The sequence below is a fragment of the Salvia hispanica genome, chromosome 2 (assembly GCF_029641045.1).
Source record: "Salvia hispanica isolate PSC_SH4W2 chromosome 2, Shi_PSC_v1, whole genome shotgun sequence".
Lineage (NCBI taxonomy): Eukaryota > Viridiplantae > Streptophyta > Magnoliopsida > Lamiales > Lamiaceae > Salvia > Salvia hispanica.
This window is the reverse complement of record NC_142693.1, coordinates 6,537,125-6,561,097: the sequence shown is the minus strand read 5'-3', so window position 1 is coordinate 6,561,097 and position 23,973 is coordinate 6,537,125. Positions and strand designations below refer to the sequence as shown.

The window sequence follows — 23,973 nt, the reverse complement described above, 5'->3', positions numbered from 1 at the left end:
TTTCCTGCTTCATATATTAGACAATTTTGCTTTTTTGCTTCAAGTATTGAAGGCTTGACTGAAAGCCCACGTCTCATTTTAGTGGGCCATCGACGGCCGCTGTAATTGTCATTTAACTGATAAGCCCAATAGTTCGTAGCCAAAAAATTAATTGTTGAAGCCAGCCCTAAGTTGAGGTGGCCCATATTTCTTTCTCACATTAATGCAATGCAATTATGCAACATCCTCTTCATTTTATTTTTCTTTCCTTCAAACTACATTTCCTTCATCAACACCATCTGAGTATCCGTGCAGACAAACCTTAAATTCTTCTTATCATATTAATTTATATTGACACTAGAACGAGATAAATAAATAGAAATCACAAAATGGTGCGACCTTTTGTCTTATGAAATAGAAAGTACAAAATGGAGTAGAAAATTACGAATCAAATTCGACACAACACATATAATCATGTGTACGCTACTAGCATCAAAACACTTGAACAGCAGCCACAAACGAAACAAAACAAGGAATTAACGCATCCAGTTAAAAAAAAAGAAAAGAAAAAGCGAGAACCATTAAAATACACAAAAACATTGAAATGAAGGAATCAATCACGACCACAACCAAGGCAATCGATCAATTTGGAGGCGAAGGAGTTGGAATCAGCCGGTTTGGCAGCGGCGTCGCCGGTTTTAGGTGGTATGCAAATGGTGGATCCATCGGCGCCTTCTTCCCTGGCCTTGTTGCATTCATTCAGGAATTTGTCGAACGCAGTCTTCACATACTCGGCTCCTTGTGCCACCGTCATTTCCGCGATTTGCTCGGGTGGGAAGTCCGCCTCGCTGCGCTTGTCACCGCACAGAACCGCGGCCAACTGCACCAGATCTTCTTGGAAATCGCATAGTATCGCAGCCTCGTTCGCCTCTGCCTCCCGCAGTTTCGATGGTTCACCTAGGGTCACTGTCGTTGTCGATATGGTGAGGTTCAATTAGTATGCTCCAAATTGCACATTGCCATATTCATAAGTCATGCCTATTGTCAAATACTAGTATGTACGTCTCCTATTTCAAGTGTTGGATGATTGGCACGCTTATATTTTAAATTGGTGAAATCAGACAATTTGATCAAATTTTGGTGAAATCACACAATTTGATCAAATTTTAGTCGGTCATGCATATGTAACGTTTCAAAATTGAAATAGGAGTATTACATTACAAGTTTCCTTTTTTAGCAATTATCTTATATAGTGATACTCAAAATACTAATTTTAATGAAACAATATTATTTTTAACATCTCCAAAAGACGTCGTTTTGTACACAGATACGACAATTGATAAAACTGTGTGATTTAATATTCCGTTTTCATTCTTTATGCGATCGATCATAAATCAAATTTATAATTTTAAGGATAATAGCAAGAGTTGTAATTAACAATCCAACAATTAGAACATGAAATGAAACACTAGCTTTAAAAACAGGGTTGATTTCGTAGTTAGAATCAATTAGCTAGCATGTGAAATTAAACACTAGTAGTTTGAAAAACAGGGTTGTTAGAAAATACTACTAATGAAATGTCAGTCTGCAAACATAAAAATGTAGTTCTATTATCAGTATTATTGTTTATTAATTACCACTTACAAAATAAAAATAAAAAATGTAGTGACTTGTAACGGACCAGGTCAACGTGCCCATACTCTATTTATTGATATTATGTGAAGTTCAATAAATAAGAATATTTATAGATGAAAGAAGTGTACCAGGACAATCGGTTCTAGGGCTGGTCCTGTTCAAAGCAACGTCAAAAGTGCCAGCCCATTCGTCTCGTTTCGTCAAAAACTCCTTTAGATTGAATATCTTTTTAACGGTTGCCGGTATAGACGAGTGCTCGAATTCTGACGTTGGAGTTGGCCCTGAAGGCCCATGTACAACTGCCCAAATCATCACAACCATATTATTCACCATCACTTATTCACTTTCATTAAACTATACAAAATGAAATAATCAACATTATCTTTCAATTATAATAATAATGCTTTTTAATACTAGCACTTACAATTTTCAATTTTGCAATCATATGAAACCTAAGAACAAATTACTTTTAATTTGATACTCTATGTTCCTTATTAAGTGATTCATATATCTTTTTCACACGTCCCAAGCTAAGTGAGTCCCAAGCTAAGTGAGTTATTTTTAAATTGATACTCACATGGTCGCTACGATAAATTGAATAACTCACCGGTGCCTTTCTCGATCCACGGGGATATAAAAATGGCCGGAACCCTAACCCCAAGGCGGTCGAACTGGAAATTGTACGGCTCGGGGCCCACAAGCCCGTCGGGGCTAGGAACGCCCGTGACCGGAGTCGGAACGTGGTCGTAAAATCCACCGTGCTCATCGTAAATAATCACAAACAGCATCTCATTCCACTGCGGACTCGCCCTCAGCGCCTCGTAAACCTCCTTCACGAACTTCTGGCCCTCGTAGACGTCGTGGGACGGGTGATCGTCGTTCCCGGGAAGTACCGCCAAGTCGAAGAAGCGCTGCTCCACCACCACATAGTTCGGCAGCGTCCCCTCCTCGCAGTGGCGCTTGAACGACAGATCGAACTGGTGGAAGTTGAAAATGAACTTGAGCTGTCTCAGATTCCGGTAAAACAATGTGGACGGCGGGTATTGGTAGTAGATTCCGAAGGTGTAGTCCTCTTCGTGCAATGACTCGAAGATGGTTTTCTGCGGGTAGCCGGCGATGAGCTGGCTGGTGACGTTGCTGGAGGCGCCGCTGGAGGTGGCGGAGTGGACGAAGAGGCGGTTGGGCTGCGTCGAGGCCGGGACCGCCGCGAACCAGCGGTCGCAGACGGCGAACTCGGAGATGAGCTCCTTGTAGACGGCGACGGAGTCCGGGGAGAAGCCGCTCATGACGGTGGAGGACATGCCGGCCTCTTTTCGCTCCGCGTTTTGGGCGAAGCCGGTCATGGTGGGTTCGGGGTTTGAGGCCGCGGTCTCCGGGGTCCACTCCACGCCGAAGACTTGCTCGTAGACGTCTTGGATGGAGTGGCCCGGGTCCGGGTTGACGTAGGCCGACCCGTCTTGGAAGAGGAGGCCGTTGGAGCCGGGTAGCGGGTTGGATTCGGTGCCCGTGACGCCGTTGATTTCCGGGTTTAGGGTTTTCATCCATCCTAGCATGTGGTCGAATGACCGGTTTTCTTGGACTAGAACTACTATTGTTTTGATCGGAGATGCCATTTTAGTCTCTCTCTAAAATATCTCTTTTTTTTTGGATTGTGTTTTGGTTGTTGGGAGTGACTAGTCTATACGGGTTATAACTTATACTAAGAAGGAAGAAATTTATTCAAAGTATATTGTATGGATGTAAGATTGCAAAAAATGAGATGTTAAGGTTGCTTGTCTTGTTGTTATGATGATGTTGTACAATTTGAAATGAGGATAACGCGGTGAAGAAAACTGTAGTGGGATTTGTTTTTTTTCAATGATAAGGTGAGACTTATTGTGGCCTATGGGAACCCACATGAAATTATTGGGGAGACAATTCTCTATTTATGAACAATAAAAAGAAGCTTTTTAGTCCTAAATCAAATTACTTTTAACTATATTAACTCGATGTCGTTGGTTTCATTTTTAGGGTTTTGCACATGTTATATAATTATAAGTCAATCCAACCAACTCATGCACCCTTATCTCCAAATGTGGGGTTGGTTCTATTTTGTTAGTACACCTTCATTAGATGATTAGGAAGTCGACAATTAACAAGTGGATTGCTAATTTTCACTTTGGTCATTTTCTCACTTTTAGATGTGACCTTACTTTTGTAGCAATTGGTAATTCTTAATTGAATTTTTAAGCTTCTTAGAAGTACTTACTTACTAACATAGTACATAAGAAAATTTTATTTTAAATTTACTATAATAAAATAAATAAATTCAATAATGAAACAGATCTACACTATTCCAGAGGCTAATTTCGTGTTTTGATTTTGTTGCAAATTCCATTCCATTTTATATTTACTATCTATTGTTAGAGATTCGGTGTTCACAAATATATATCGAGTTTCCTGAGTGATGTAATATATTCGGAATTTAAAATTGTCTGAGTTAGAGATAATAGCAAAATCGAGACGCAACCTACCCCATCTTCATCACGTTTGTTATACAGGATTAGCTAAGCATGTGAAATATATATCCAACAACCACGAACTGTATTTTATTATTTTCCTTCGGTTGAAAAAAATGTAGTAATACGGTACGTGTCAAATTTGGGAATCTTTACATGATGCTCTTAAATTCCTATTAATGGGTGCAATTCTAATAAATTCAATCTATAACGTGTTCGACTAATTCAAATTCATAAAGTTACGTGAAATTTGATTGGCTTAAAAGATTTACTTTTCCTAATAACAACGGCATCTATGAGACAAAATTACTTGAAATAGTAATTTTAGATGTGGTTTGCCTAGTAATGAATATAATCGGCAATCAATTTCATCTAAATTATTTGCATAATTTGACACGAGCTAGCACTCGATTTCAAGATTTGGACAAAATACAAATCAAATTCAAATTCTCTTCCACAATTGATTCATTCGTCATTACATGACAATATTCCATTATTCCATGAATGTGCATACTAATCACATGCTGATATTATTGATCTTAATTACATGTAACGGTGTAAAGTTAAATCAAAGTAGTGGCATGATAAACACACCCAAATTTATGCTATAAACAACTTAGATTTCATCGAATATAAAATATAATCCTCAAAGTGCCGCTCAAGTCTCAACACGTTGCACACTTGCACCTAACCTTAAATCTTCAATATATAGTTGGTTTTCATACGTGTTGCACCACAATCATAGGAGGGCCCAATCAAATTATTCCTTGTACACCACAATTACAAAAGTGTTGTTTCCTCCAATCTCGAAGCATACTTTAAAATTGTTGTTAAAATTAATACTACTAGTCAGATGTAAAAAAACTGTTTAATTAAGGTCAACAGTATGTATTGTTATGCTACGAATATTCTTTTCTTAAGGGGCTGGATATAGTATATATTACCTGGTCTTAAATAAGATCGTAACAATATACTGCAATGAAAGTCAACAAGAAGATATTGATTGGAGAAATTAGTGTAGATATTCAGAAAACAAGATCTATTGGAGACTAGAAGATGTTATTTTGGGCGTGGTTGCCAAATCCCTCTTTTTTTCTCTATCGATATATTCAACATATACCTGATTCCCGATTTAACTTGACTTTATATTGACGTTCAATGAAGTAAACACGATGAATTTGATGTAGAACAATAAAAATCTATAATAAGCTAATCATGTTACGAATAAAATCTACACACACATAAATATGTTCACATAGAAATACACCACCTAATTAAGCCCAACAAAAAAAGGGTGTTAGTGGATTACCACGCGGAACGATAATTTTATTTACAGCCTATTTTTTTTTCGTAATAGCTGAGCCAAAAAGTAAGAGAAGAAAAAGTTTCTTTAACGCACTGACCAAAAGCCCAATGTGTTATCGAACTTGGGCTCAATTAAACCCATCTGGGGCCCACAAGCACTAGAAATAGGAAAATATTACTCCCTCGTCTTTTTTAAAAAGATTAGGCTCGGAATTATTGGAAGAATTTCTTATGTTGGAATAAGAATTTCCGAGGAGTATATAGAAGTCGGATTTGGTATTTGGGTATGATTTCTGTCAATGATCTTGCAAATCAATAATCCTGAAATCTTAGAAATAGAAATGTTTCGTAAATAAAAAAAATCAAAATAAAGATCAGAATGAGAAAATATGATTCACTTTATTTTTTAGTTTGTTTCAACTAAGATGATTCATTACTAAAATTAGAAACACTTTTATCTCTAAAAGTAGTACCAAGATATAATCTAGGATTGAACTGTGAGATTATTTTAGTCGTAGAAGATTAGCTATGACTAATTCCATGATTATTGAGTTGTGGATTGAATCCCTTGAACCAAACACACAATAAATTTAATGCAAGATACAATCTTGCAAATCAAACACCCCCTCCATGTACTAGTAATTAAAATTAAATACACCTTAGTCAAAATGAAATTTACAAACAGTAAATATTTATTTATAAGATAAACAAGTTGCACGCATATTTATTGTAATTTAAAATATACACACATAAAAAATAAAATAAAATAAAATCATTGAACAGCCTGATCGCGGCCACAAGCGCAGCAGGCGAAGAGTTTCCCGGCAAAGGACTTTGAAACACGCTTTTGCTGCGGCTGATGCGCGAGGCATACAATATGCGACTCATCCTCTCCATTCTTCACCGCGCTGTGGCAGTCATCCAAGAACTTCCGATACGCGCCTCCCACGTAATCAACCGCCTCAACCACCTTCATATCCTTCACCTCTCCATGATCGCCTCTCAACGCCGCACACATCTGCACCAGCTCCTTCTGAAACTCCGTCAGCCCCACCTCCTCGTTCGCCTCCCTCTCCCTCATCTTCCCCGGCTCCGACAGCTCAACTGCGCCACCATCAATCAATTCATGTCATATGTGTATTTGTCGGGTTGCAAACTCATCCCACATTAGAAAATGATGAAAGTTGAAAGCAGTATATAAGTGTTGTTTAAATCCTTTTTGGAGTGACTCAAAAACAAATCTGTAAGAAACTTGGTAATGTAATTACCGGGGCAGTTTGTTCGTGGACTAGTCCTGTTTATCACACACTCGAAAGTCCCCGCCCAAGCGTCTCGCTTTGTTAAGAAGCTTTTCAGATTGAAAATCTTCTTCACCGTGGCCGGAATCGATGAATGCTCGTATTCCGACGTCGGATATGGCCCGGAAGGTCCATGCAGCACTACATTAATGAAGGAAGTTGGAAGCAATATATGAGTGACCAGAAAAACAAATCCGTGCAGGCTTGACTCAAGGTGGATAATATGTGGATAATATCAAACTAATGTGCAGTCGAGGATCCTAACATGCAAAGGTTTGGTTATAACTATAATGAAAGATTGTGAAAAGTTGCAAGAACCTGTTCCAGGCTCAATCCAAGGGGAAATCAAGATTGCGGGGACTCTGACGCCGAGGCGGTCGAATTTGAAGTTGTAAGGCTCGGGGCCAACGATGTCGTCTGGACTAGGGACCCCGGTGGCGGGGGTGGGCACGTGATCGTAGAATCCGCCGTGCTCGTCATATATGATGATGAATAGGATTTCATTCCACTGTGGGCTTGATCGAAGTGCCTCGTACACTTCCTTGATGAATTTCTGGCCTTCTGAGACGTCGTGGGGTGGGTGATCGTCGTTTCCCGGGGCCAGTATTGTCTCGAAATACCTCTGTTCGATCACTACGTAGTTTGGTAGCTTCCCCTCCTTGCAGTGCCTTTTGAAGCTCAGATCAAATTGATGGAAGTTGTCTATGTACTTCAATTTTCTCAGGTTCCTGTCATTTAACTCTGTTAAAAATATTCTACATTTTGCAAAGTGAATTTATAAGTTACTGCTTTGTAAGGTTTAAAAACTAGATATGCTCTAAAATTGGAGTAAAGTAAAGGCTACTATCAAATAGTCTTGATTGGTGGCTTTGACCATTGAAAAAGAGTTTATCTTGTTTTTTGATAGAGAAGGGAAGGTGATGGTGGGGTCCTGCCCTACTCATATCTAACTAATCCTTTACCTAATCAAATAGGATTAAACATATGTTGATGTTGATATCATTGGTGGCAATGTATTGGTAGTGGTATGCTAGTGACAATTCTTGAATTTTTGAATTCATATAGGCAAAAAAGAATGAAATTTTAAGCTTTACTACTATGTGTAATCACTTGCTAATGGCTAAAAAACTGATTGAAAGCATAAATAAAGAAATTTTAAGAATGAAAGAAATCAAGGAATTGATGCTTCATGAGTATATGGAACTACCTGTAGAAGAGAGTTGAAGGAGGATACTGATAGTATATCCCAAATGAGTGACCTCCCTCCTCCACAGACTCAAAGATGGTCTTCTGTGGATAGCCTTCAATCAGCATCTTCGTGTCGTTTTCTGTTGCACCGTGGGACGTTGCAGAGTGTATGAAGAGCCTGTTTGGCTGTGTCAAAGTGGGAGCGGAAGAGAACCATCGATCACAAACTGCATACTCTGATACCAGCTCCTTGTAAACAGGCAGCTGCTCCGGCTTGAAGCCGTTCATCACTATGTTGGCCATTCCTTTCTCTATGGTCTCCGCTTGCTGAGCAAAGCCTTCCATTGTAGGATGCAGGTTGTGGTTAGAGGCTGACTCCTGACTCCATGGAACGCCATAGATTTGCTCGTAGCATGCTTCAAAAGAGTGGCCGGGATCAGGCTCAACGTTTCCGGATTGGTGACCATAGGAGACGCGACTCGAGCTGAGATCGGAGGTGGATAGAGGGTTGGATTCTTGGCCTGTGACACCATCGATTTCAGGGTTGATGGATTTCATCCATCCTAGCATATGATCGAATGATCGGTTTTCTTGGACTAGGATCACAACTGTCTTGATGGGGTAATCTGTGGGAGTCTCAGGCATGTTTTTGAATGTTTTTCTTTTTCTTGGTGTGTTTGTGGATATAAATATGAGATTGCAGGAACAAGAAGAGGAGTTGGAGACAGCTTAATCTGAGCTATTCATCTTCCTTTTGGATTTATCAAAAAGCATGTGATTCTTGATTTTATTAATGAGTTGGTGCCAATAAAATATGTAAGAATCTTCTTCAAAGTCTGAAAAACACAAGATGCATTCTGTGAAGCATTGTGCAGCAAAGATTATTCAATAATAGTATAACTACTTCTGATTTTTATGTATTTTATTTGACCAAATCCACTTATGACCATTATTCAATAATAGTCTAACATTTGTATTCAATAAGAGTCTAACATTAACTTATAAACTTTATATTGGGTGGCCTTGTTTTCTGGGTAATAACATGGCCTCAACCTATTCAATTATTGGCATATGGTGATATTCTGGGCTACCCTAAAAAGCCTAGTCACACATTGACTATCAGATATGGAAAGAGGATAGCTAAATGATTGAGGAAATATTGGTGAGACATGTGGGCACTTTGAGTTAGGTACAAGCCTTGTATCCATGTGCTTGTTTGCACATTGCCAACACAATAGGCCAAGCCACCCTTTCCAACTCTCACCAGACAAACACACACACTGCATCTCCTCAACACTTCTTGCAACATAAACTGAGCTTTAGATCCATTTCTAGTTGATCTCGAAGGAATTTACGTGCGTGCTCCCCTCTCGTTTACTAAGCTCGAATTCGCAATTTAAAAGCTAACAAGAGTGAAAAAAAGGCAAGAACAACTGAACAATGCTCTGTGAAGACACCAAATATTGATTTGTATATAAAGAGAAAGAACAGTTTCTCAAATTCTGACATTATGTTGGTTCCTTTGTGTACTTATCAATCATCATCATACAATAAACGTGGAAGTAAAATGGCTCAGCTGAATCTATGTTGATTCTCCACAAAAAAAAAAGTATCTTATCTTACACTAAAATTTGGCAGCGGCCTCATTGATTCGGAACACGAATCCACCGGTTGAAATCGACCTCTTCATCGAGGCCGGGCTTCGCAGAAAGCCCTTCGACGATCCAACGCCTCTCCAATTCTGTCCTTGCTCGTCGATATCTTCAAATTTCAGAATATCAGAGATCAATAGCTGCTGCGGAAATGTGTCTAGGGATACCGATCGTCTATACTGATCCTCCCCAATTTGGGGGTTTTCATCCTCGCCGGCGTCGGCTTCAATCACGACCATCTCTTGAGAGTGTGAGCTCTGATCATCCACCACCAGCACCAATTCGTCGTCTCGCCTCTCAAATTGGTAGGAATTCGCCGTCGCCGGCGGCGGAGGCGACGATTGATGGAGATTGGCTGGAATCGGAGGAGGGGAAGGGTGATGCACCACGACGACGACGCTGGCGCGGCAGAGGGGGCAATTGGACTGCGATTTGAGCCACGTGTCGATGCAGGGGAGGTGAAATGCGTGGCTGCATTTGGGGAGGAGCCGCAGCGATTCGTCGTCCTCGAATTCGCTGAGGCAGACGGCGCAATCGGTGCCCTCGATCAACCCTTCCCCCTTTTTGTACTTGCAGACGGTGATGGTCTTGATCAGCGACTCGTCCAGCCCGTCCTGCGCCACCTGCCACTGCTCCGGCGACGAATCGTCTCCTCCTCCGCCGCGGCCCTCCGATCCTCCGCCGCCGCCGCCCCTCCTCCGCCGGCAGTACCTCGTGACGAGAGTGTAGTAGCTGACGAGGAGGAAGGCGCTGGCAAGCACGCCGATGATGGCGATTATGAGAGGGGAGAAGGGGGCGCCGGAATCGTCGTCGGACGGCGGCGGAGGAGGGAAGATCAAGTAGCAGAATTGAGGGCAGTAGATGCTGCAAATCCCCTGTGAGCAATCTCTGTAGTTCTCATAAGGAGCCCATGGATTTGGATTTCCAACACTCCCCATTTTCCACACTCACACCAACAGTTTGATTAGAATTGCAGCAATCTATGCATAGCTGAGAGAGAGCTTTGAAGGGAAGGAAACTAAAGGGAAAAAAGGGGAAGGGAATGTGAAAGTGGAAGTTGATATCTACCCTCTTTTCTCTTTTGTTTTCATCAAATTTATTCTATGCATCATATCAAGAATCTATACTTTTTTGATGACAATAATTTGAGAAGGCTAAAACTAAAGTACATCATCCATCAACACTAATTTTTGTGCCAGTAGGTGGCACAATTACAATTCAAACTGCATTTACTGATATTTAAGGTAGAGAATGGTCCACATCTACTTTGCTTTATGTTTTGGCTTTTCTTTTTAAGCCCTTTCTTTATGTGTGGTCTACAACATTTCAACTTAGCCCTTGTGATTAAGTTAGTAGCAGTGAATGAAAGCAACATATCTTGAAGCAACAATACCTAATCAAACTTTAGTCTTTTGTCCCTAGTTCTCAGTAATTGTATTTTGACCATTATTAATCTCTTTTGTTAACATTATAGTCAGAGAAAAACAGAGGGGGAGAGAGGGAGCCCCCACCATAGAGTGAGTGTGACGAATCAAGCTTGAATCAGTGGCATGTGGGCTGTCTTTATATTTGTTAATTTCACAAATTCAGAAGCAGGTGGAATATTAGGGAGCACTCTTTGATTAAAATAAATGGGAGGCATAGGTTGATGGTAAAATATTAGAGGGAAAATGTGTTGAGCCATCCAAAGAATAGGGAAACAGTGTATATTTGCTTTATTAAAAGTGGGTTCCTTCTTATGTCTGCATAGGGAAGATGATACTATGAATGTTATCATAAAAGTTAACAGCTAATGATAAATTTAGGTACAATAACAGTAAATCTCATCATTAACTGGTTGAATATTTTGGACATTAGCTGTCATATAATTCCAACTCTATAATAGCAGTGGACTTCACAAGTAAACGCCTAATTATGTCTCTCATTAAGCTAGTCAAATGGTGATCAACTCTTCCACTGAAACATTTGGAATTACACCAAATTTTATTATGCACTAATCCTTGACTTTTATATAAGTACAATATGTATTGTAGCATTTCCATTAATATAATTTCTCATATGAAAATGGTGAGAAACAGATAGTATTTCTCTTAGAAGTTAGAACCATCAGTATGTACAAGATACAAGTTTATATTTATCGTGTTCGTGTAGCTACAATACAAGGTCAAAAATGAGCATTTGACATACAAAAAACCCTCTTCGACTTCTAAACCTATGAACATAATAAAACGGAACGTGATCGATGAGAGGCAATGGGACTGTACATTTACAGTGTTACAATACAACACAAGGAAAATGGAGATGCACTATATTTTAATTACTTATTCTCAATCATATAGCAAAACTGCTTGTATTCCTATTCCAAGAAAGAATGAAGAATGGCTATAAACACTGCACCTACAAGAAGATGGCCGATCAAGCTTTACTCTTCCGCTTCTCGTCTAGAGCCTGTTTGAAGGATATAAGAGGAATTTAACTGGTTTTACATATCTATAGTCCCATATGATGAGACATTTACATCTCTGCATAATTCATCTATTTTACGCACGATAGGCTCAAACGACAATGACTAGTGTTTATAAAAAGGAAGCAGGCACAACAGATGATAGAAATGATCATGGAACCATCAAGAAACTCGCATTTTCATCACTCAGTCACATATCTTGGGACTCTAGATCGAACAAATCGCCGGTTTAGAATGGCATGCACAAACCTATTTAACTTAACTAAACTACACAACAGAATGTGAAATTGGCTTCTTAGAAGTGAATCTAGGTTGCAGCATTAGGGGAAAAATGGGATTATTCTGACTATAAATATTGATGTTCATTAGAGAGTAAATTAAGTGCCGGATGAGGTACCTTGCTCTGGAAGATTCTCATTGTCAGCACAACTGTATCTCGCAGTCTACATAAGAATACGGAAGCATCAAGTTAGAAATATATGCAAGAACTTACATTACGCACAAATTGGTCCCCAGTATGTCGCATATGATCAAATTTAAACAGAAATGATGTTCACATAATTAAGAACATGAGAAAAAAGGTTAGATGTTTCTATCTCTATAAAGTGCTTTCTGTATTTGTAATTAGATTGACCATACACAATTTGCTTCTGTCCTAAAATTGCTGGGGATGGTTTACTACTTCACTACTTGATTTACCTGTAGAACCCAACATATTGAACAACAAAAATGTTGTCAAAACTTTTACCTAAGTATTAAACAAGTTGGAAATATAGTGCTCCCTCCATCCATTTGAAGTGGCTTTGTTATTTTGGGCACGAAGATTAAGAAAGTTGTTCCTTTTTGGGGAACAAGTCACCAATGGTGGGACGAGTCGGTTGACCCAAGAGGGAATACGAGCCACTTAATGGGACAGAGGGAGTAACTTTTATACACAATTAATTAAGAGTCAGATGATGAAAAGTTTAAATCATGAAAAGAAAAGTTTAAATCATGAAAAGAAGCTGATATAAGAAGTGAAAGTAGGTATTACCGTATGTCATCACTTGTACTTAAAGGATAAGATGAGCCATCTGAACTGATCAGGACAAACTGCGCTGGCAAGCCGTTTGGTATTTTGATCTGGAAATTTTAAGTTAAAGGCTTAACATCATTACCAAAATAGGATAGATAGACAACAATTTCCATAATAGTGTCAAGATCTCGTAATGCGAATATACCAGTCCTTTCATGACTTCGGAGGCATTTACTTTGAGTGATAGGATGGATTAAAAACAAAAATACACAGTAATCCACTCTTTACCAGCATGGATTGATTAATTTGGGCTTGTTTTATCATCTTATAATTCAAATACCAAATTCTATTTATATCAATCTATCATATCATTCAAAATAAACGCCATCTATATAGTAAACCGAACCCTTACTATCAAATAGTACAACACTGGTGCACATGACAGCTATTCTAATAATACTACCAACTTCAGCTTTAAGTGACATCTTTTCGATAGAACTTGGTTGTAAATTAGAAGGAAAATATATATTTGTTACATGCTTACAATGTAGAAAACGAAACTGACAAGGGTGGTCTTTAAAGAGTACCATACCGATAATTCTTTAGAATATTTATCTGAGATTATAACATCCTGTTTTCTCCCATCCTTAATCTGAAAACCCGATCGCCTCAGCAATAGAGTTGCTGGCTCCCAAATCTCAGCAGAAGAATCTAGCTGTCAAAATGATTCAGAGAAATTGTGAACATAACTTTAAGAGGAATATCATAAACATGTTCAAACTAGCTTTTGAAATTACGCAACACATGAAATAATGCTACAAGTGAAAAATTATCAGTACATACAATGATTAGGACACCAAATGTTGCCGATCCTTTAGAAATATAAGCATCAATCTCCTCCTGCATATCCGCATCTGCATTTTTCATACCACTCATCAAATATACAACTAAGAAGAAGAATTTTCCCAGTTTTATCACTGGATGTGCAACAAAGATAAGGCCTGCCTATACTGATCTGACTTGATTCACATAACACAAGTTCACTACTAAGATCAGAATCCTTTTGTCATTCTCTAAATTGTCATGTTCCTAGTGCATTTTTGCCATGTTTAGGGTGGGAAGATAATTTTCTGCACAGGTAGACAAGGTAAAGGTCCTTCTCCTTCTTAGCAGTTAGCAGGCAGCCAAGTTTCTCTCAAATTAAGCAGGCATGTACACTTTCAAACATTTTCACATCTTGAAAGATTCGTATACAAGTATCACACGAAGACCAGGTCATTTCCCCCATTAAGGAGTGAACATGCATCAGTTTAGATATCCTTTTCATAAACAGGTGAAAGCTCATAAATACCTGATCTACAACGTTTAATTGAGAAGTAGGTTACAAAAGAATTGTCTTTGTAGTCTATTTCAATATGAATACGAGTCCCAGAAAACTGACATGTTGACTAACTGACCTCATGAGAACTCAATTCTGAAACATATACAGGTTCCAGTGCTATTCTTTTATGACTCTTTTATGGGTGCCAGTTCTGTGGTAATATTTGAAGTTTGCTTGTTATTAGGTTTACATTCGCATATGAGATACCATGTAATGTAGAGGAATGGCCAAAAGAGCCAGAACCAGTAAAGAGAGTTGGCTGAATGGTACATAGTAGCAATACATACTAAACATAAAATGTGATAACATTCGGCAATATGCCAATATCTAACATGAAGGCCAGGTGACCGATTAGGAAAGCAGTAGCTCATATAGATGAAAAAATCCAACCAAACCAACAACTGGCAAGAAGAGGAATCAGATTTCTGTGGCTTAACATGGATGATATGTCGAGACACTTGTCTTTCTTAAAATTGTCAAGTTTCATAAGTTCATCGAGGTATAAAACCAGACACAACACATACATGTTTGGGAACAATTGTCAAGAATGCTTTTGAACTCCTAACATTCCAAGTAAGTGTTCATACAACAAGGTAATAGAGAAATCTAAATATGGTAAATGACTTCAAAATTAAGCATTACAGTTGAAAAATTATTTATAAAATAATCTAATTAATGGAAGTGCACTCACCACAAGTAATCTTGTTGTTTTCATTGGCGAAGATCCTGACGAGCTCACCCTGATTCAATTTGATATAAAATAAAAAATATGATATCCATCATCAGTCAGTTGTGCATACACAGGAAATCATATGTGCTGCCAACAATCAAATACTATCTAATACAAAAGCTGCTTGATTCTTTATTATATTTTCATCATTTTACAATTCCTTATTTATTTCTAAGATGCGCTTTCTATAGTGCTTTGTAAGTCAAGCAAGAGCAATAGAGGAAACAAAGCTACATTACCTGTCGTCCTTGTTCATCCATTGGTATACACTCAACAGCAATAAATTTATCAACATCATCAGCTGTCACTACGTACTCTGGATTGGTGGCTCCTGAAATTAAAAAAAAAAATGAATGATATATTGCCTAAACACGCCACATTTACAAATATGTGCATAACAACACGCGTGCGCAGCTGTTCATTCACTTACCTTCAATATACTGCCTTGTCCCATCTGGATAATGACGAACCCACTAATTAGAAGGAGACAGCATATAAAATAGCAATTATCAGTAAAAGTAATTGCCAAATGTAAAACATTGAGTGAATAAATTTGTCATACCTGAAACATGCAGAGAGATGTTCCGCGTACAGGAAATCCACAGCCTAACAGTTTGCATCCTGGTTTAGCTTCCCCGATTATTTGAAAGTTCTCAATTCCAGGACCATCTTCTGAGGTAGAACTTGTGTTATACTCGAGAAGATATGCTACTCATTAACAAGAAATTAGGCATGTTACCTTCTGAACCAAAAGAAGCAACTCTATCTACTTGCATCATCGGTGAACGGGGATATTGCTCAACAGCTCTTTGCTCAGATCCTGACAGGAGCCCATTTCTTTCATGCATAATGTCTACCATATGGCTTTCGGGATTTCTGTACTCTATTTTTGACCTGAATAACAGGAGTAGAAAATTCATTGCAGTCCAGATCTGTAGTAGTGTCATAAAGTTTACAAAGTTCCAGCACTTCATGAACCTATTCAAGTTGTTAAAACAAATTGTGGCAGTACATAAAATCTCCTTGAAATTGAGTAACTCTGAACAGTGATGGGGAACCTGTCAAAGTTGGGAGATGTCCTTTGAAAATGCTCATTATCAGGTGGTTGATGCATCTCAACACTCTGCCTCAGGTTTTTGTTAGGATCATCAGCTTGCATATATCTTGACATGTCATCAGCTGGTTCCATATTTTTCCCATCAATATAATGCCCATACTGAGAAAACCCGCGGAAACCCTACAGAAGGAAGTCAATAAAGAAACAATGTCTATTTGCAAAAAAAAAGAATTGTGTGTCCACAAATAATGAGTAAGCCAACCTATTAACTCCTAAACCAATGGAACAGATAATACTCCCTCCGTCTATAAAAAATAGTCTCATTTTGCCATTTTGGGATGTCCACAAAGGATTGTCCCAGTTCTAAAAGTGGAAAGTTTATATCTCATACTTTACCTACTTTTTCTCCTCTCTCATACTTTATCCACTTTTCACCCCTCTCTCTTACTTTGCCTACTTTTCTCTTCCTCTCTTTTACTTTACCAATTTCACATTCAAACTCGTGCCGTCCACAAATGAGACTATTTTTTGTGGACGGAGGGAGTAGTATTTTCAGCGTGAACAAAGACCAAAGCAAAAAACAAAAAAATGCAGCAATTACCACCGAACTGCTAGGAAATGGGCTACTCTCGGGTCTTAAACTTGGAATTTCTTTATCAATATAACTGTTTCTGGAATTATCTCCAGTCATGGAATTCAATTCTACAAGTCTGGCCTGCATTTAATGATTTCTTATTAGCTTTATTGAAGTTATGATGCACAACTGTAAACCTACGTAGCGTGATGATAGACAAGCATAAAAATAATGGAATGAAAATCTTTATGAACCCTTCTTCTAAGATCCAATCTGGTGCACATTACACTTAATTTCCAGTTAAAATATACTATAAATTAGCTCTAGCAATAATATTCCATTGAGTTTGGGATTTTAGATGATAGGACCCTTGCATGACCTATGCTTTAGTTGAGTTAGCACTTAGCAGGATTAGGATTTGGTATACGATTTGCAGCAGATTTCTCTGCTTGGACAGGAAGTAATATTCCTGACATCACTCACAGTTATGGCAGGTTCCCTGCAAGTTCTTTATCAGAGTTTGTTACTAAGGGTATATAGTTTTCTTTGTTTATCTTTTATCTCAATAAACCCTTCACTCTATCAGAATGAAGATAAAGATTAATAAGCAAAACTCACTCGCATGAGAGCATCATCTCATAAATTAGAAAGCACACCATATCCACACTTCCACAGCTACTCAACAAACAAAAAGGAAGAGTATCAAATAGAACAAAAAACAAAACTAATCAGGAGCTAAGATTCTTGATGCCACAAACACAAAGTGACAGAATGAGCAAAAATAACGGACGGTACAAGCTTACATGTGATGTTCTAATCTTCAATTGGAGTTGATCATGTAAGTGCTGCATTAAAAGAGTGTCAAAACTTTAGCAATAAGTTAAGCATTGGCTCGGTGGAGTGAAGAATGAAGATACTGGGGAGTCAGAAAACTTACAGAAAATTATCTGAACGTTAATGTAAAGAAATACCTTGATGCTGTTGGTAAGGGCTGATGCATTGGTAACATGAGGCAAAGCCCCAAACTCGTCCAATATCATAAGCATGGATGATTTGAAGATATGTTTCTCATCTTCAGCAACCTGGGCCCATGTGAATGTTTCTATGAAAGTCCAGGAAATGTAGGAGAAATGGATGGAAGTGGGGAGGTAAAGAGATATATATTGAAGACAGATAAGTCTAAATTCATTTCATATGCAGAATGACAAGACAGAAGCTTTGCTCAAATATTCAATTTTGTGTTGAGTAAACCGGAAATATTCAAATATTCAGAGGATATGTGATACTTATTCAGTAAGAAGAGCTCTGACATTCGCCCCATTACATAACCCGCCACAAGAATAAATAAACTGGAAATGATAATATTAAACATATAAAGAATATATATATCATACTCCCTCCGTTCCATAGTAGTAGATTAAATTTTAAAGTGGATAAAGAGTAAAGTAAGAAAGAGAAAAATGTAGGAAAGTCTCTTATCTATATTATATTTTTTTACTATACTTTTTCTCCATTTCAACTATTTATTACTCCTCATTTTCCCAAAAAATGAAATGACTCTACTACTGTGGAACGGAGGGCTTATATCTTATGAATTCATGAGCATTGTATGATTCTACTTGTTCCACTCACTTACTGATAGAGTACGTGTTTGATCATTACCACAATTAAGCTCTCTTAGTCTACTTTATCGAACAAAAAGAAAAGACGATGATATAAGGCAGAGTATACATCTTTCTGTTTTTTAGATCTTCGGTAACAATGTGAACTATTAGAAATGGGTCACTCACCTCCTTAAAAGGGCTCATAAGGGGGGAGTGTTTCCACACTCGCACGTGTGGGCCGGAATGACACTTTGGACTTCCATCACGTGGGTAAGCAAGACAAGAGATAAAGAGATAAAATCCATCATCGACTTGGGCCCGCTCTAATACCATATTAGAAATGGGCCACTCACCCCTTAAAAGGCCTCATAAGGGAGAGGGGATTGTCCACACTTATTAGATGAGATCTTCACCAAGTCGAAGTCTAAAGAATTTAAGAGATTTTAGTGGGAACAATGCGGCTTTGTTCTTCGCAACCAAAATAGGTTACATGGAAGATAACTACACTGCTTTTGCATTTTCTGGCATATACCAAGTACAATGAATTTTTTTTGCAATGAAAGTTGAACCCATCCTTTTAAGGAATTGTACACAACAATCACAAAGTTTAGAAGAAAGTAAAATTGGAACTAGAGCATATCGTGGGTTTTCATTAGTGATTACTGTAATCAAATAGTTTTCATATGATAGACCTACTACTGAATCTTGATATGAAAAAACCCAGCTTTCAAAGCTCGACTCCATTGGAGTATAGGAATTCCGAAACCTAAGAAAGGTTCAACCTTCCAACTATCCTAGATATCAAATCAATTAAGCTGCATATGTGCCATAAAGTAGTACAAGAGTGCAGGGACAGAAATTTGTCTGCCTGGAAAAACTGCAGCTGATAAATTTACAGCAGAACAAGATAGTAACTAGTAGCAAAACTGTAAAAAGTAAATAGTGATCAAACCAAATATTTACCTTTAATTCATTAAGCAAATTTAAATTTACTTCAAGATCGCCTTTCCTCCGTGCCAACTCATTTGATGCAGAATTTATAACTTCATTTTGCTTTTCATCTAGAGCCTAAAACGAAAATAAGTTACTTAATACAGGCTTACAAAAAATTAAGGAAAGGTGGATGGCAGACGCATACCATTCGTAACTCGGAGAATTTCCTCTCAAGTGCATATTTCTCATTCAGCATCTGGGATTCCTTCAATCATATAAAATGATATAAGCCATGTGGAAAACATACAGACCAAGATTTATCATTGAAGCCAAAAAGCATGTCTTACTTTGATACTGGCAAGAGCAATTTGTTCACGAAGATACATAATTTCTTTCTCTTGAGCTCTTTTCCGGGAGTAAAGTTCCTATGAAGCATTCATTCAATTTAGAACTTCAAAATTGATACCTATACCAATCTTTTGAACAAATATAGTACCATCATATCTTGGTCTGGCGAGTGGCTCAAGTTTTCTTTACCCTTCGAATTTTTAGGTACAGAAGATGCTTCCAGGTTGTAACTGTGGTCAAAATAGGTTTTTGTTTGAACAAGTTCTAGGCACAATCAATTATTACCTCTTCCTTAAAAGTTGATTGACCAATTACCTGCTTGCAGATTCCAAACTTTGTTCTTGATTTCCACCGTTACGGTTATCCTTGTGGCCATTAGCAGGATTATTACCAGACAACATTGCCTTATAGGTCAAAGTCCACAGAAGACGCAAACTCGGAACATTCAAGGTCAGCACACTCTGGCACAAAGAAGGCCTTTCATTTCAGTTTCTTTTTTGCCCTTTTGCAAGAGTTGTAGTTGTGCGATAACTGAGAAGCCCATCAACCACGAACAACTTTAATTAGAATCTGATTTGTTTGTATGGTTTCAAGTGAATACCATGAACCTAGAGAAAAAGAATCAAACCAAAAAGCATAAGTTATGACCTTTCACACAGAAGAACCTACATGGATTATATGGGCAGCAACCTGAAAAAAATACTGTTCTACATTTTTATCAATTCATTGTAAGCAGAACAACTTCTTCTTCGCAAGGTTTTCACATTTATTTCCAGCATTAACACCAAAGCCAAAAACTTATGCTTTCAGATAGTGAAATAAAGGATAAACTGAGTTTAAGTCTTTAACCATGTATATAGATGCCCGGAATCATTTAAACCAAAGCTGACTACTTCACAGCACGCAGTTTCAACTTATAGACGAACAAAAGAAATAAGTGTGAGATGAAAATGTTGCAGAAGACCAAAGAGTCAAGATCCACTGGAAAGTTCACTCCTAGACTCGTGCACTTCGATAAATAGTAAGCATTACTTTAGAAATTGCGGGCATGCAAAAAGATATCAGAAGAATTTAAGGTTAAAAGTGACAGCTAACAACAACGTTATCCCTCCGTGATAAGAATAACAATGGAAGGAAAACGGGACTACAGCCACAGAAAACCCTTGTACTTTGCTCAAATTTCCATAGCAGATTTTACCAAAGTAAAAAAAGAAAAGAAAAATCAAGAGCTTCTACTCATATGCTTCCACTTGTATGCCACCATCACTGAATATGAGCTCAACAAGTTCCATAACAGCAGCAAATCACTCATTACATTATGAGGATAAAAACAGTGAATAACACGAAAACCATACATGACTTCAATATCCAAATTCACCAAACAAGCACAGTGTCTCAAAATTCAAATGACTCCTAAAACAGAAGAAACAGTAAGCAAACAATTGTGCCTCAAATCTTTCACCATTAGAAAAAAAACTGTAGTCTACAAATCAAGTGAATAAGACGAGAGGGGAAAGACCCAGAGATGTCAAAAATGAACACTAAAACCTAACATCATTCAATTGATTAATAAAAACACAACACAACTCGAATTCCAATAATGACGAATTCATGCAATCGAGATTTCAAAAAAGCACAAATTCGCATCACATAAATCCACCACACATTCTAGAAAATCAAGGATTTCAACAAGGAAGATAAAATTAGCGGGGGCACGTTTACCTCTGCAACTTGTCACTGAAAACTATGATTGAAAGCCTCAATAATTCGCAGCCACATTAAATTGAAGAAACAAGGTCTATGATGCGAGAGCGAGAGAGTATTTTAGGCGAGAAAAGTCAGCTGCTGAGCGCTGGAAACTTATACTATTATTATTTGCTACTTTTTCTCTTCCATCAATTCAGTGTTGCAATTTCAGCAATATGTAAAAATGTGAAAAGTCAGTTTGAAAACGTCGCAGTAGTGGAAGAAGTAGGGATTGTGATTCAATTTCTATTTTCAATTTCAAAATTTGTTGTTACTAGAATTTCAGGAAATAGGGCTTTGTCATATAAACCATAAAATTACTATAAACTATAAAAAAAACGAATTTTTGTGAAACACGATCTATGTAAGATTTCTACGATGTAATTTGCATAAATGGAAGGTTGGTCAAAAATCTCTGCATGCATTAAAACCGATTCAACTGTATACATCAAGATTCACATTAAATATGTTTGTTTTGTTTGGGAAGTAAATTAAAAAAAAGGAAACGTACATATTGTACGTTCATAAATAAATTTTTTCAAATTGTACATTAAAATCAATTTATAAATTTTAGTTAATTTAAAATAAAGTACATAGTACTAATTATTCGATAACAATTTAGAAAATTATTAAAAATTTTAATTAGATATCAATATATTAAAAAAAAGTAAATTTTATTTAATATTGTGTAATTATTTCGAATTAGGCTTAACCTAACGTGACAAATTATCATAAATTATTCACATCATTTCCTCTTTATTGCTATAGAATAACATAACTAATAACAAAATTAATTTATACGTACTTTAATTTATAACTTAAAGGATAGTATGTACATGTACATTTATTTTTATTCCTCGCAAAGAAAGAGGAAAATTAATCTGTTTTTTTCCCGCTATTTCTAATTGAACATTAATCTTATTTGATTGAAAATAAACGGTTGTTTTTAGATTATTACAACATAGCCAAGTTTTTTAAATAATACACTTCCAAAAAAAACACTCTGACCAACACTGGCCAAGTATCTTACTTGTGCTCGGAAACTACCGAGCACTTTTACCTTTGCTCGCAAAACTACTGAGTATATTTACTTGTGCTCGGCAAACCAGCGATTACTTTTACTTGTGCTCGGCAACCCAACAAGCACTTATAACTGTGCTCGGAATATACCGACCACTTCTACTTGTGCTCGGCAACATATATAGCAACCACCTTTAGTTGTGCTCACATAATATGTAACATAGATTAAAATGCCAATATGATTTCAAAAACTACAAGTAAAGAAGAAGAAATGAGATACTTAAAGATAGAAAAATGTATTAAAATAATAATTAAAAAAATCGCCACGTTGAAATAGCGTGCAATAGTGCAGCGAAACCCCCGCTCGTGGCCGGTCCGAACAACTGATACGGATTATAAACCAATTATTTGATTCAAGTTTTTTAGAGAGAAAAAAAAAACTTTACATGGATAGCTTAACCGCAGTATCACTCTTTTTAAAATAACTTCAGAAACAATTTTTCAAATTTCGAAATCTAAATTTGTATGAAATAAAATAAAAATGTATAATCCAAATTATCATCTAAAAAAATATATACTTGGATGAAAAAATATGTTTCCTTTCATACTTAGTGAACACTGCCATTATTGTTTCTTTTGTTATGGAGTTTCTTATGTATAATAAATTGTTATTGGCTTTATAAATTTACAAATTATATAAAAATAAAATTCGCCTTAGTCATTTTTTCCATCTATTCCTTTTAAGTTCAATAAACAAAATAATAGTAGTAGTAATAATTTTTAACCTTCAATTTTATGTAGTTTACAAAATTAATAAAAATTCTCACAATTTCTCACAATTTCCAAGGACATTGAGAATAATGGAATGGATGTCATCGGGTTGTTATAACAGAAAATCACGTTATTGTTGACAAGATATATCGATCGAATAATAATATTATTATACTATAGTAGTTAATTTTTTGTGGACACTTTTATTCTTTTCTGCAATTCTGTCAACATTTTTCTAATGAAATATTATTATTAATTTATAAATTAATAAAAAATTTGATTTATATTCTTTCTTTAACTTCAAATAATTAAATAAAGAGAATAAGGTTTGAGCTTTGATTTTTATTTGATTATATATTTTTATGCAAACACTACTTTTGATGTACAGTGGAGTACTTAAACTAAAATAAATGTATATGTGAGTGAAACTCATGCCGACCAAATCAACTAAATAATTAATAAATTAAATAACTTTTTGACAAAAACGTTAATCACATATATCAACGTATGAACTCAATCTAACCATTTTCATTACTATATGGCAAAACAGCTTTCGCATGTCCGTTAACGTTTCCCTCATGATTATGTGGTTTTGCTTGTTGAATTTCGTGGCTTCGTTCAACACATGTTTTAGTTTTCCTATAAACAATTAGGTTGTGTTCATATGATTATCCATCAAAGATTGAGGTGTGAGATTGAATTTCTGAACTAAACACACTATATATTTAATCACGAGATACAATTTTACAAACGAACCTCCCTAATGGTAGCTATG

The 23,973-nt window shown here is 36.9% G+C and overlaps 3 protein-coding genes and 1 pseudogene across 8 annotated transcripts; all 4 read right to left on the bottom strand.

Moving 5' to 3' along the window:
• Positions 1-351: 351 nt before the first annotated feature.
• On the bottom strand, positions 352-3,397 carry LOC125202640 (non-specific phospholipase C4-like). The gene is made up of 3 exons (XM_048101090.2): positions 2,222-3,397; positions 1,743-1,913; positions 352-945 (listed from the first exon to the last, which is right to left on the bottom strand). The coding sequence occupies exons 1-3, from the start codon at positions 3,225-3,227 to the stop codon at positions 593-595; spliced, it is 1,530 nt and encodes a 509-aa protein (XP_047957047.1). The 5' UTR covers positions 3,228-3,397; the 3' UTR covers positions 352-592.
• A 2,689-nt stretch (positions 3,398-6,086) lies between these two features.
• On the bottom strand, positions 6,087-9,229 carry LOC125223990 (non-specific phospholipase C3-like). The gene is made up of 4 exons (XM_048127319.2): positions 7,923-9,229; positions 7,034-7,443; positions 6,686-6,856; positions 6,087-6,521 (listed from the first exon to the last, which is right to left on the bottom strand). The coding sequence occupies exons 1-4, from the start codon at positions 8,546-8,548 to the stop codon at positions 6,190-6,192; spliced, it is 1,539 nt and encodes a 512-aa protein (XP_047983276.1). The 5' UTR covers positions 8,549-9,229; the 3' UTR covers positions 6,087-6,189.
• Positions 9,230-9,351: 122 nt separating this feature from the next.
• Positions 9,352-10,772, bottom strand: LOC125224000 (RING-H2 finger protein ATL52 pseudogene; annotated as a pseudogene).
• An 848-nt stretch (positions 10,773-11,620) lies between these two features.
• LOC125201138 (uncharacterized) lies at positions 11,621-21,664 on the bottom strand. Of its 6 annotated transcripts, none has more exons than XM_048099087.2 (20): positions 21,384-21,664; positions 19,977-20,269; positions 19,810-19,891; positions 19,661-19,738; positions 19,519-19,578; positions 19,344-19,448; positions 17,748-17,858; positions 17,580-17,621; positions 16,804-16,917; positions 16,204-16,382; positions 15,885-16,039; positions 15,708-15,814; positions 15,576-15,618; positions 15,385-15,476; positions 15,107-15,155; positions 13,878-13,948; positions 13,627-13,749; positions 13,053-13,141; positions 12,417-12,462; positions 11,621-12,003 (listed from the first exon to the last, which is right to left on the bottom strand). In XM_048099087.2, the coding sequence occupies exons 2-20, from the start codon at positions 20,060-20,062 to the stop codon at positions 11,971-11,973; spliced, it is 1,665 nt and encodes a 554-aa protein (XP_047955044.1). In that variant the 5' UTR covers positions 20,063-20,269; positions 21,384-21,664; the 3' UTR covers positions 11,621-11,970. The 6 variants fall into 6 exon arrangements, with proteins under 6 accessions (XP_047955044.1, XP_047955040.1, XP_047955041.1 ...); XM_048099083.2 differs by having other exon boundaries at positions 15,708-15,817; positions 21,384-21,663; XM_048099084.2 differs by having other exon boundaries at positions 15,708-15,817; positions 19,977-20,192; positions 21,384-21,663.
• Positions 21,665-23,973: the final 2,309 nt, after the last annotated feature.